The following is a 12,787-nucleotide window of genomic DNA, read 5'->3' on the forward strand; positions in this document are numbered from 1 at the left end:
TCCCATGGTCTCGGAGAGCTCCCACGCACATGCAGGACTCCCTGATCGCAAAGCCCTTACAGAGAGCCCTCACTCTGCAGACTGAGGCTGCGGGTCCCTCGTAGGGCTACGAGGCAGCACCAGGCCGGCCCTCAGGAAGACCCTAGCCACGTGACCCCGGGCAATTCACCTAAAACCACGGTCAGCTTCATCTGTAAAACGGGGATGATAGCAGCACCTACCGGCAGTTCATACGGTACACCCTTTAGCGTAGCCCCCAGCACACAGTAGGTGCTACATAAATGCAGGATGGGCCCCCAAGTCTTCCCGACTGCAAATTCTGCCCTCCTTATCTACTGTATGGTGATCTTTCACTGGGGGGTTTCACCGCAACATTTCACCCCAAAAAATCCCTTTCCCGCTGCTGTTCTCCCATCCTCCTGACGCCCCCTACCCGGCAAAGGCAAGGCCCTCCGGGAGCACCAGGGATCCCGCCCTCCCGTCTCTCCCCAGGGCAGGCAGGCGGGGTTGGGCGGGGGGCAGGAGACCCAGATGAGCTGGCACCCTGCTGCGGACCTGCTGCCTCGGTCTCCGTAAAACGGGGATAATCGCCCCGACCTCCCAGGGTCGTTGTAAGAATCAAATGAGGCAACGGCAGAGTGCTCTGCTAACCTCCAAGTTAAACAAGGAGCCTGGGGAGAGAAATGGACTGGACTGTGAGAAGAGATAGCACGAGGCACCGCGAGGCCACCTGGCTCCCACAGCTCCCACAGCTCCCACTCCGCCTCTGCGGCCCCGCACGGAGCAGGCGCAGAACAAGGCTGGGAGGGGGAGGGGCAGTCCTGGCACCACGAGTGCGCCCAAGGCTTCACTTTTTGGCCCTCTCAGGCTGCTGTACCGGGGGTGGTCAGAGGGCCCTTTAAGAAGGGGGCGGGCCTCGAAGGGAGGAAGCGCGGCGGCCACGCGCTGCCACAATAATGGCGACGGCAGCGAAGCGGCCGAAGGTGAGGAACGGGGCTCTCGGAACAGGGAGGGGCAGGGAGGGAGAGGGCCCCGCCTCCTCTCGTGCTCGCGGAGCGTCCTCTCCCCCACCTGCAAAGACCCACGGACGGGCTGGTACGCGCCCGAAGCCTCCGTACGCTGAGGAACCTGGGAATTAGAGCTGTGGCTCTCTCTCCTTAGGTGGAGGTAGCCTCCGGAGGCGAACACGAGCCCGTCCCGGCCTTCCTAAACTGGTGCCGCAGGGTCGGACTGGAGCTGAGTCCTAAGGTAAGTCCGGGCGGGTTTCTGGGCGGCGACGAGGATCTCCATTGGTAGCTTAATAAGGGGGCGTGGCCCGCCTACGAATGACCATTGGAAACTACAGACGAGGGCGAGGTCTGAGTAGCGAGGAGGGCGGGGCCTGCGACCCACGAGGTTCAGGCGTCTGAGCGGGCCATTGGCTGCTGACGGAGGGGGCGGGCCCCTGTCGCTAGCGATTACTGGAAGCTGTGGGAAGGGGCGGGACCCAAGTGGTGGCGGAGGAGCGAGGGGGCGGAGCCTCTGCTCCTCGGGTTCCAGAGTCTGCCGGGCTTCAGGTTTCGGTGAGCCGGGAAGGTACCGTGTCAGGCTACGGGATGGTGGCCCTGGAGGACGTGCAGCGTGGGGAGCTGCTCTTCGTGGTGCCTCGGACTGTGCTTCTGTCCCAGAAAACCACCAGCATCCGTGGCCTCCTGGAGAAAGGTAGGGAGCCTAGGGAGAGGTGGGAAGCAGGCTCCCTGCTGGGGTTGGGGGGAGGGGTTCCCCAGCGCCCCAGGGTGATCCGGGTCCTGGTTGTCGTGCAGAGCATGGGGCCCTGCAGAGCCAGTCGGGCTGGGTGCCCCTTCTTCTGGCCCTCCTCTACGAGTACCTGGCGGAGGACTCCCCCTGGAGATGCTATTTCTCCCTCTGGCCGGACCTGGGCAGTCTGCAGCACCCCATGTTCTGGTGAGAGCTGGGGGCCGGGTGGGGGAGGGGGGTCGTAGAATCCGAAAGCACTGGTGGGGAAAGTGGAGCCCCCGAGAGTGCTGAGACCTCCCGGTGTGCAGAGCTGGTCTTGCCTGCCACTCAATGGCTTTCTCCTCTTTCTTGCTCTTCCCCTTCTGTCTCTCCCTTCCTTCTCTCTGTGTTCTTTCTCTTTCCTGTCTCTCCTTTCTCTCTGTCTCCCTTCCCTTCTATCTCTCCACTTCTCTCCCTCTCTTCTTGCTTCTTTGTCTCTTTCTCTCCCTTTCCTCTTTTCCTTTCTCCCCTCCCCTTCTGTTTTCAAAACTGTTATCTTTCGGTAAAAGGAACTCTTGGTGAGAGCTGACTAAACAATATTAACTGGAAAAGACTCCTGTAATGGAAGCTCCACAGGCCCTCACAGCTGCAATTAGGGTCTTTCTCTCTGTGGCTTACCTTGTGTTAGTCTGTAAGCTCCATGAAGGTTAGGGGCCCAGCCTTAGCCAAATGTCATACTTGCCCCGTGCTCTGCTGGCATTCAGGGATCAGTGTTTGCTGTATTACTGTGGAGAGCAGCCTGCTTTTAAACACTCCAGAGCCTACTACTTTCCACACCCCCTGATTCTTCATAAAGCAGTGTTGCCCTAATGTTTGGGGGAAGGGGACAAGTTCATACTCCCTAGTACTTGGACCTGAGAAACAGATCATAGATTTAGAGGTTTTAGAGAACTTTTAGAAGTCATCCAGTTCCTCTATTAGTCTGTTCATGTAGAGGAAAATGTCCATTTAACTATTCCGAAGATTCGACAGCAAGCAGTAATGAGAAAGGGTAAAAATTGAAGTTGGAAAGTGTGGGTGCTACTAAGTAGAAACAGAATTTGAACCAGCTAAGTATTCTTTTTCCATTGTATCATGCTGTAAGTTATAACTAGTTTAGTTTGTGACCTGGGGCAAGTCACTTGCTCTTTCTGAGCCCGTTTCCCAGTTTATAAAATAATGGGGCTTGACTCCAAAGGCGCTTGGAGTTCCAGTTATTCTATACCACTTGTGGGGAGCCTTGGGCCTATGGTGTGACCTTAACCCATTCTCCCCGTAGGTCTGAGGAAGAACGGAAACAGCTTCTACAGGGTACTGGTGTGCCTGAAGCTGTGGAAAAGGACCTAGCCAATATCAGCCATGAATATGGTACCATTGTCCTGCCTTTCTTGGAGGCCCATCCAGACTTCTTTCCCCTTCAGGCCCGGTCTCTGGAGCTTTACCGCCAACTTGTGGCAATGGTCATGGCCTACAGGTGATCATCGACCTGGGGATGCTTTGAGGATACAGGATTGGGCCATAAGGGTAGCTGGGAGAATCCATCCTCGATAACCACCCACAGTAGAATGTAAACTTCATCAAGTTAGGGATTATTTTTTAGTTTTTGTTTGCTTCAGTGACTGACCTTGGGCTGAGTCTCTAAGCTAGGAGTTTTTACCTTAAGGGTCAACAAACCTGTTTAATGATTTGGTAACTTTTTTGATATCATTAATTTCTTCTGTGATCTTATACACATCTACAGTTCTGAGAAAGGGCCCATAGATTTGACCAGACTGACTGCCCAAGGGATCCATAATAAAAAGGTTACAATCTCCTTGGCTAAACTGAAGCCAAGAAATTGACCAGGGATAGCCTCTCTTCATAAGGATAAGATCTTGTGTTCCTTCTTCCCTAGAAGTGTCAATGCAATGGGAGGTGATGGGAATGGTAATTCACCTTCCTGTTCCTCATCAAAAATTTGGAGTAGGTCTATATGCCTACCTTCCTTTGTGGCAACTTTCTCAGCTCTTCTTTCTTTGCGGTAGTTTTCAGGAGCCCCTTGAAGAAGAGGAGGATGAAAAGGAGCCCAATCCCCCTATGATGGTACCAGCTGCTGATATACTGAACCATGTGGCCAACCACAATGCCAATCTGGAATACTCTCCAGTGAGTTGGGTACATTTTAGACTAGATAGGCCAACCTAACTACTATTCTTGTGCATACTGGTTGTTTAACTTTGCCTCCCAAATACTTGAGTGAATAGAAGTGACCTGGTATTAGCATATTTAACTCTTCTACTTGTATACTAAATGTAGTAATCAGCTCTTAGGCTCCAAGACTGAATTTGACTTTCTTTGTAGTAGAGAAGACACAGGGAATAGGACAGCCTGTCTTATTGAAGGCATCACCACCTCTGTGGTAAACAGAATAATGCTGAAACGTAGAATCATAACCACTGGCTCATCTGTGGGATTTCAGAGAGCAGGAATAGAAGACTGGGGAACTTCAGGCACATCACGACTTTCCTGGGCCTCCTTTTCCTTCCAGATCTAGGTGTAGGATCCTATTGGCTTATGATTCAAGTGAAATGGCGGCTGTTGCCAGTGAGATATAGAACCAGCGTTCCTAGGGCTAGACCCCATTGCTGTTTCTTGCTGTGTGAGAGAGCTGGGACCACCACAGTGCACATACATAGCACTGGACCTGTAGCCAGCAAGATCCAGTGCCTCTTTGTGAAGCACTTAGCACCATGCCTGGCACAGCAGGCACCATATAAATGTGAGCTGTTGTTTCCGTAGCACCTTTCTGAGAGAACATATGAATGGGCTGCTTGGTCTCCTGCTTGTCAGTCGCTGCCATCTTCCTGTTGGGTCATTCCTCTTTTATCCAGCTCGTGTTTTTTTAAAGGCTGAGCAGCTTCTTCAAGCATTAGCCAACAGCAGCCAAAACAAGGGCCCAGATGGGAGGGATCCACCTCCTCTCATTTTACAGAGGGAGTGGTTTATCTAAAACCCTACCTGGCAAGTAGCACCCAGACTTTCCAATCTTAATTTTTGTCCTTCCCCGTCATTGCTTCTTGCTGTCAAATCTTAGAAATGGTTAAACTTATGTTTTCCTCTAGAAAAGCAATTAATAGAGGAAGAGAACTGAGCTGTCATCTGGTCTGGTTCCCAGAAGAAGGATAGACCCTTGGCTCCCCTTTGCTTTTCCTGCAGGAATGTTTAAGAATGGTAGCTACCCAGCCAATCCTTAAAGGCCAAGAGATCTTTAACACCTATGGCCAGATGGCTAACTGGCAACTGGTCCACATGTATGGCTTTGCTGAACCATATCCTGGGAACACAGACGACACAGCTGACATTCAGATGGCGACAGTGCGTGCAGCAGCTCTGCAGGGTGCGTACCCCTTCTGGGGACAAGGGGGTGAGGCTACAGAGATTCCCATTTCTCAGTTTCTTTACCCACTTTCCAAATACTGAAGGAAAGGCATCTGAGAAAATGCTTCTTCTCCTTATTTTCTACATAGGCGCCACAACTGAGGCTGAGAGACACCTGATGTGTGAGCGCTGGGATTTCTTGTGCCAGCTGGAAATGGTGGGTGAGGAGGGGGCATTTGTAATCGGCAGAGAAGAGGTGCTGACTGAGGAGGAGCTGTCTGCTACACTCAAGGTGATGCCTACACCTGATCAAGTTTGCTGAGAAGCTAACTCAATTTTGAACTGGATTTGCCTGCTAGTAATTTTATGAATCTGAAAACCAAGGAATCCAAATTAACTTTCTGTATTCCAATTACAGGTGCTTTGCATGCCAGCTAAGAAATTCAGGGAACTTAAGGAACAAAATGGCTGGGATGAAGATGATGGTGAGGAAGACAGTTTAACGCTGACAAATAAAACTATTCCCAAACTTCAAGCTTCCTGGAAGACGCTGCTCCGACACAGTGTTCTGCTGACCCTGCAGGCTTATGCCACAGACTTAAAAAGTGAACAAGAACTACTTCGCAACAAGGAGGCCAGGGCCAGACTCACCTGGAGGGAAGAGCAAGCCTTGCAGGTGCGCTTTGGACAGAAGAGGATCTTGCATCAGTTGCTGGAACTGACCAGCACCTAACCTCTGGCCTGACTCCATGCTCTCCCCTTCCCTCCTCAAACCAGGGAAGCCGATGAGGAAAACCTGCTACTCATGTGGGTTGTGGGTACCTGTTGGGTCCAACTCCCAAAGTCTGCACTTTGCTTTTTGGTTGACTTTATATTTGTGCTATATAAAATTCCTTAGTTCATGTAATGACTCAAATCTTTCTTGGGGGGATGGGGAAGCAAAAGTGCTGTGTTCTGGAGCATGGGAGAAAACAAAGAATTACAAGATCAGGATCGTACTACCTACCTTTACAGGGCTGGGGTGCAAATAGTACTTTCTTTGTAAGTGTTTAGTGAAAATGACTGCTTGGAATTCAAGCTTAAGTCAGGGGTTCACTTCACCTCCTCAAACCTAATGCCTCCAATCATAATCAGACCTTAGTAAAGGGTCTTAGATCTAGAGCTGGAATAAGTCAGGGACCATCTAGTCCAACCCCTTTCCTTCATTTAGGTCCAGCAAAGTTCAATGACTTGTCCAAGACAGTCACGTAGGTAGTTAAGGGTCAGCAGCAGGAGCTGAATCCAGGTACTCCGAATTTACAGCCAATCCTAGACTATGAAATAATGAAATATAAATCTTTGGCACTTTTTTTAAATCGGCATGATTTGCAGGAATAAACTTTTAATTCATAGTTGCCCTACCTAGGCTTTCAACTGTCATGAAGGTAGAGCACCTCAATGTCCGGATGGTAGCCTATCAGCTTAGAGAAATTTTTTATGTGGCCTAAGACTAGATTTTTTTTTTTTAAACAATGTCCTGCAAAGAATTCATCCATACCTAAGGCTGTTAATGTCGGCGAAGATGTTCAAACACAATGCTGAGGGCTAATGGACCATCTGACCATTTCTAGATACCAAAAGGTACAGCACTGCCTGCCTTCTAAATGAGGCCAAGCATGCCAAGGAGCTTTGCCAGAGTAAAAGCTTTAAAAAAAAAAAAGTTACACTCATGATCTCAACATTACATTCCTTTATAGACACTGTTCATTACCTCTCTATTCAGTGTCACTATCTGTAGTGATAATGTATACGGGGTGACACTAAGTTGAAAATGATTGCTCACTTGAGATTATTCTTAAAATTTCTCAAATCCAAAAATGGAGCCAGGGTCCTATTCTAAATACGCCCTGTCCTGTGCCTTGTGGCTGTTCAGGTCAGGGACTGTCTGTTTTTAATCCTTGCCACAAGCACTGACCACTACTGAGAAAGCCACAGTGGACTAGAGTGCATGTCATGACTTTTAATGTATAACTACAGTATGCATATACATACAAGAAGTGGGAGAACTAAAGCCCAGGAGCTATAAAGGCTACAAAATACAACACATGGACCAATACATTTACAAAACATTCAAAATCCTTACAAAATGGGCTGTATTGGTCCTTTGTTCTTTTTACAAACTTAGACTGTGTGGCCGTTGGGGGTGGGGTGGAGGTGGGGGGGCAGTTATAGATTTGTTTCCCTTCCCTTTCCCATCCCCCACAATTTACAAGTGTCAGGAAGGAGGGAGGAAATGCTATAGACCTGGTCTGGTTTCTCTTGATAAAGAGCTGACCTTGTCCCATAGGGCACAAATTATGTCTTCTCCAGAAGAACTGGAAAGGTATTCCAACTGTTGTGTTTCCCTGCTGTCAGCTTTAGGTGGAAAGAAGGGGGGAATAAAGAAAAAAGAGGGGAGGAAAAACTGGACCTTCATCCCAAACCCGCCCCCCGACCCCATTCCATAGCACCCCATATTCCAACACATCCACATTTTTAACAACTTAGTGATTTTAAAGGTCCCCTGTCCACATAAAGAAAAAATAAGTTACATAATATTAAACTGGCTTTTCAATATTCTTTGGGAGTCCGGGAATGTCAGGACAAGGAGATCTGCCCTAGACAAGTGCTTGGCATCAGCAGCTGCCCCTTTATTACAAGCTGAACAGGCGCCAGTTTATCCACCTGCCTTTAACACAATTTGCACAAACCCAAAAAGTCCAGACAAAGGTTTCGGTTCCATGTATTTACACTAGTTCAAAATGATATTCACAGCATCTTCTAAATTTTGGCCAAGAGTCAAAAAAAAAAAAGTGTTTAAACTTTGGAACGTGCCCACAAAGATGGGAGACTCTTCCCCGAGGCGAGGGTGGATACCCAAAAACCAAGGGGGCTGGAAAGGTCAGGAAGAACCAAAAAGATTCTCCAGTCAGTCAGTGAAACTCGGCGTGGGCTCTCCAGGCTGGCACGCTCACAACACAAGAGGCAGCCCATCTAACTGGCACCAGTGCCCTCCATCACTTGCTGAGCCTGCTTCTGTCCCATGCAGCACTGTGCGACTGACTGGAACAACCTAAGGAAAGGGGGCAAGATGTTAAGAGGAACAGGGCCCCTGTCTACAGCACCCACAGGGAACTACCCAGGAGTCTTGGCACAAGTGCCCTCAGCCCCAAAGCAAAAGTCTTCCAGCCCAAATGTCACTTGGTACAACAGGAGGTATTGATAGAATCTCAATCCTGGCTTACTTACATCTCTGAGGTTTGAAAACCTACTTTATGTAATGTTGAGAACTGTCCAACAGGAGCACAAACGCCTCCCTGCTCCACCCTAAATACCCAAACCAAGTCCACCAGGGGATGAGCTGCATGCCTGCTCCAGGAGGGGAAAAATGCTATGGGCTTGGTCTAGTTTCCCTTGATAAAGAGCTAACCCTGTCCTATAGGGCCCAAAGTATGTCTCCATTCCTGAGTTCTCCCTTTCCAGTTCAAAAAGCACACCACACAAGAAACTTACTTTTCAATTTCTGGGGCACAGTGAACAAACTCGTGGTTCCAGAACTTAAATGCCGGATTTTTAATCAGCTCAATGAAAGTAATGAGAAGACCCCAAGGATGTGGCCTATTTACAATCAACCGTTCCAAGAGAACCCTGTAATAGAAGATAGGGGTGGGGGAAATGTTATAAAACCAAAAGAGAGTACACAGATGCATTCCACTTTTCAGTTACCATTTCTACAGCTTAGGTCATTTGAGATTTAATTTGCACTGTCACACAACAGCAGATCAGGGTTGAGGGTCTACAACAGAGATTCTGAACCTTGTGTTAACAGAACTTCCTGGCAGTCTGGTAAAGCCTATAGACCTCTCAAAATGAGAGATTTTTAAATAACTGAAAGAAATGCTACATTTCAATTAAAAGGTTAATGAAAATAAAGATGTAGTTTTTCTCCCATCCAAGTTTGTTGATCCCCTGAAATTTATCCATGGCAGCCCCTCCTTGGATATCCATGAACCCCAAGTCATCCAGTCTAGGACTGCATAAGTTTCACCTGGTGATCTGTTCCTGGATAGCTTCAGTGTTGGCCTCTGCAAAAAGGTACAGCATGGTACAACTGAAGTAGTGAGTGTGGCTGTTTGGATACCGCAGCTGATTGGCAATTGCATTCAAGAAGAGGTACCGACCTGGAAACGACAAGACTGAAGTCTCTATGTGCTAACTGAATGCCCAACGGCTCTTGGTTTTCTAATTTCATTTTATAGAAAGCTTTCAAACAAATCAGCTAAAACTTGATTCCACAGGCGGAATCATGGCAGGAAATGAAAATGGCACTAGACTAGTGAAAGCCTTGGAGTTACAGTTCCAATATTTACAAGTTATGCGACCACAAGTAAGACAATGTTCCAAAGGCTCAGAGTTTTTTCTTTGTAGAACAGGGACAACACTAGCTAGACTACCTGTCCTCAGGGAACTGTTGTGAGGAAGCTCTCATAAACTTTAAGTGTCTGACCACTGAAGGTGCTAAATAAAAGTTATCATGCACAACAACTGGACCTTTCTTTTCCACAACCCTCCTTGTATGTACTGGGGAGAGATGCAGGCTGAGACACCTTTGGATCTGGGGTCTTCTATAGTCAACAATGCTCAATTAAAAGGAGAACCTTTCCTTTGGATTCCTACACATTCCTACCTTAGAATTCTGAGCTTCCTCAGACACATCAAGCCTATTTCCATACTGCCTAAAGATCATCAATGACTAGAATGGTGACTATCACCCACCACTGACTTACCTTCTGTGTCTAGGTCCACAGCCAAGTTCTGGAAGATGTCCATGTGCGCCGAGTGAGTGATGGTGCTCATGGACGGCGTGCTGCCTTTGTTGTGGATGTGGGCGATGGCCTGAGTACCAACATAGAGCACCAGTGCGTTTATCAGCTGGATGTTGTAGCGATTGCCAGGCTCATTTGATACCTAGTGAGCAAAACCCAAGTTAAGCCTTTACTAAGTACTCTCATTAGGCTGCTTTATTGCTCAAATTTTCAAACCTCTCTTTATTTTTGAGGCATACAGAGGGGCCACATGATCAAAGCTCTATCCCTGAACAATGTCCTTCATTCTCCAAGACCTTAAGAATTAAGGGGTTGTTGATATTCCTAATGTTGGCATCAGCCCCTCAAAAAGAGGGAATAGAAGACACAGAAGAAAGGTTCCAGGAGATAGAAGAAGGGAAACAGGAGACAAAGTCAAGTTATCCCATTAAGCAAATTAGAGTGTCCTCACAAAGCTGGAAGGGAGGCACTGAAAGTAAGAGTAGCACCTGAGGTCTGATTTGAAGTGAATGGAGGATGCAATGGGCATGGTAGAGGGCCTCCTTCACTCCTATTGGACTAGTCAAAAATGCTTAATTAGGCATAATACCCATGTAAGTCTCATGCGACAAATACTAAAAATACATCTAATCAAGGCCAAAAGGGAAACAAACTGTCTCTAGGACCAAGGGGTCTCCCCACCTCCTGATCAGGTGCAAAGTTAGGATGATCACTTGTTATAGAGGGCCTTTGGGTTCAAATATGACTGGTTAGATGGCCTCTAGGTCCCTTTAAACTTCAGATTTGATGATTCTGTGAAAGCACTGATTTAAAACCAAGTTGCCAGGCAATACAGGAATGAAGAAATTTAAAAAGCACTAATCATGATCACTGCATCACTGAGAACAGAATACAATGAAGAACTGTGCAAATCTAACCTGGAGGTTACTGCGCAAATCAGACAAGAAAGTGACTGGCGATCGAGTTTTAAGATAGGAATCCAAATCCTTTTTGAACTGAGGAGGCATCACTCCAGTGAAATTAGTGAGGATTCGAGGAGCAATGTTGATTTCACTCAACATGTCCACCTGTTGAGGACAAAGGCAGAAAGAGAAAATGCTGACATCTTAGCTAATGAAAAGCAAAGCAGTTCTAAAATGTACCCATTTCAACAATTAAACTCTTAAAAATTATCGCTGTGTTTGTGGATGCTGAACACAAAGAGCCTCCCACCCACACAGTGCCCCCAGAGGACTCAATGACTTGCAATCCACCATCTTTCACTCCTTCATTGAGCACCTGACTCCAAATGTGGCAAAGAAGTTAAGAGGCACCTCTTCCCTGCTTGTGAGCTGCCACCGTTACAGCTTTTTACCTTCAGGTTGGGAGTGAATGGGTCTGGTAGCCTCATATTTCGTGGAAAGGCACTCAGGATCAGATTCCTTAACTGGATGCAATTGGGTGGGATTACATCACAGAATCCATAGTGGTAGTCACAAAGAAATTCTGGGAAATCATGCAGGAGGACCAGCAGCACTCGTAAAGTACCCTGTATATTTAGAAAAGGGTTTGGGAGAGGAAAAAGTAAAAGGTCAGCATCTTCAGCACTAGGCAGAGACAAAGAATGTGTGTATGTACAAACTCAAACATACATATGCATACACATACATGGGAGCACGTGTGCACACAAGAAACACTCATTCCTATTCCAAGTTTGATTCAGATGAAAGCATAAGCTTACATTCTCACTCAAGAGATCAATCATAATTAAGGCATTATTGTTTGCTACCAAACTGATGACATGTTTATAACACATCCAGAAATTGTTAAAAAGAGATTGCTCTTTCACTTTCAGTTTGAAGATTCTCTATTTCTATGGGTCCCACAGGTTAAACTGAGTCTTTAGAAGAGACAAAAATATTTGACAAACTAAAATAAATTACCTTATAGAGGATTTGCATAGGTTTGCTGAGTTCCACATTTCTAAGGAAGGGAGCTAAATACTTGAATAAATCAATCAATAGCTGTGCATACATAGGCCAGCCCTAGGAGAGAAGATAAAGAAAAGGAGTGATTAACTATGTAAAGCCAAAACACCCACTTGACTAGATAGCTTTATTAGCATTACAAAGGGATTCTCAGGCAACAAACAACTTTCCCTACTCTGAAAGAAAAAGGTGGTTCCAACCAGGGTCTTAACAAGTCCTACCTACAAGCTGTGCTCCTTAAAAAAATCTAGCATTATAGCTTAAAAGTTTTGGCCAACCAAGTGTCTGAACTTTAAGGACTAGTGAGATACTGAAAATACTTAAGAACAAAAGTTAGACTATCTTAAGCAATGTTCCAATCCCAGTCCCATTTCCCCCCTAAAACTGCAATCATCTCACCTTCTAACCTCTCAATCTAGGTTATCAACGCCATTTTCTCTTGCCCCAAACTCCAGAAGCCAGTACCTTTAATTTCCCTCATCATTTCATCAAGAACATTCCCCTCTTCATAGACTGTCTTTATTTACATGTGCATGTCTCCCCCATCTTGTTTATAAATCAACCAACCAGAAACCTGACTTTTCCTAATTACCTACCACACTAAACTAACAATATAATTCTATTCAGTTTGTGGTAAAAGGAAACATGACATTTCCTTTTGTCCAGTCTTTCATTTTTATCTATATCCTTACTATTCTCACTACTCTCTACATCAAAACTAAAAGGCTAATGTTCTGAAGCAAACCAATGACATCACATAAAGGTCCCTCATGGTCTAACTAACATAATAATCTCAGAGGCTTGAAGTTCTCTCCTTAGCACAACAGTTTCTTGAAGACCATCTTGATTTTTCTGTTATCTCAG

General features: G+C 46.6%; 2 protein-coding genes across 10 annotated transcripts in view; one reads left to right on the forward strand and one right to left on the reverse strand.

The window, feature by feature from the left end:
- Positions 1–841: 841 nt before the first annotated feature.
- On the forward strand, positions 842–6,014 carry SETD6 (SET domain containing 6, protein lysine methyltransferase). 2 transcript variants are annotated; one of them, XM_069087617.1, is made up of 9 exons: positions 842–983; positions 1,162–1,248; positions 1,557–1,701; positions 1,803–1,944; positions 3,035–3,229; positions 3,780–3,900; positions 4,951–5,158; positions 5,262–5,404; positions 5,531–6,014. In XM_069087617.1, the coding sequence occupies exons 1-9, from the start codon at positions 957–959 to the stop codon at positions 5,843–5,845; spliced, it is 1,383 nt and encodes a 460-aa protein (XP_068943718.1). In that variant the 5' UTR covers positions 842–956; the 3' UTR covers positions 5,846–6,014. The 2 variants fall into 2 exon arrangements, with proteins under 2 accessions (XP_068943718.1, XP_068943719.1); XM_069087618.1 differs by having other exon boundaries at positions 844–983; positions 4,951–5,131.
- Positions 6,015–7,096: 1,082 nt separating this feature from the next.
- Positions 7,097–12,787, reverse strand: part of CNOT1 (CCR4-NOT transcription complex subunit 1) — a 94,471-nt gene continuing 88,780 nt past the window's right edge. For all 8 annotated transcript variants that reach the window (XM_069087612.1, XM_069087616.1, XM_069087614.1 and 5 more), the window contains exons 43-49: positions 11,879–11,980; positions 11,311–11,484; positions 10,874–11,023; positions 9,918–10,098; positions 9,179–9,311; positions 8,644–8,778; positions 7,097–8,203 (exon numbers count right to left, since the gene is read on the reverse strand). In XM_069087612.1, the coding sequence (XP_068943713.1) occupies positions 8,125–8,203; positions 8,644–8,778; positions 9,179–9,311; positions 9,918–10,098; positions 10,874–11,023; positions 11,311–11,484; positions 11,879–11,980 (954 nt within the window). In that variant the 3' untranslated portion in view covers positions 7,097–8,124. The remainder of the gene's footprint in view (positions 8,204–8,643; positions 8,779–9,178; positions 9,312–9,917; positions 10,099–10,873; positions 11,024–11,310; positions 11,485–11,878; positions 11,981–12,787) is intronic.

Source organism: Petaurus breviceps, unplaced genomic scaffold (assembly GCF_028583685.1).
Source record: "Petaurus breviceps papuanus isolate PSGF00001 unplaced genomic scaffold, PetGlider_PUasm1.0 182, whole genome shotgun sequence".
Lineage (NCBI taxonomy): Eukaryota > Metazoa > Chordata > Mammalia > Diprotodontia > Petauridae > Petaurus > Petaurus breviceps.

Excerpts from the sequence above, each read along its gene's own strand:
- SETD6 (XM_069087617.1), top strand. The coding sequence starts at position 957 with ATGGCGACGGCAGCGAAGCGGCCGAAG. Across the intron at positions 1,702-1,802 it reads CCGTGGCCTCCTGGAGAAAG|AGCATGGGGCCCTGCAGAGC; the intron begins GTAGGGAGCCTA and ends GTTGTCGTGCAG. Across the intron at positions 3,901-4,950 it reads CCAATCTGGAATACTCTCCA|GAATGTTTAAGAATGGTAGC; the intron begins GTGAGTTGGGTA and ends CTTTTCCTGCAG.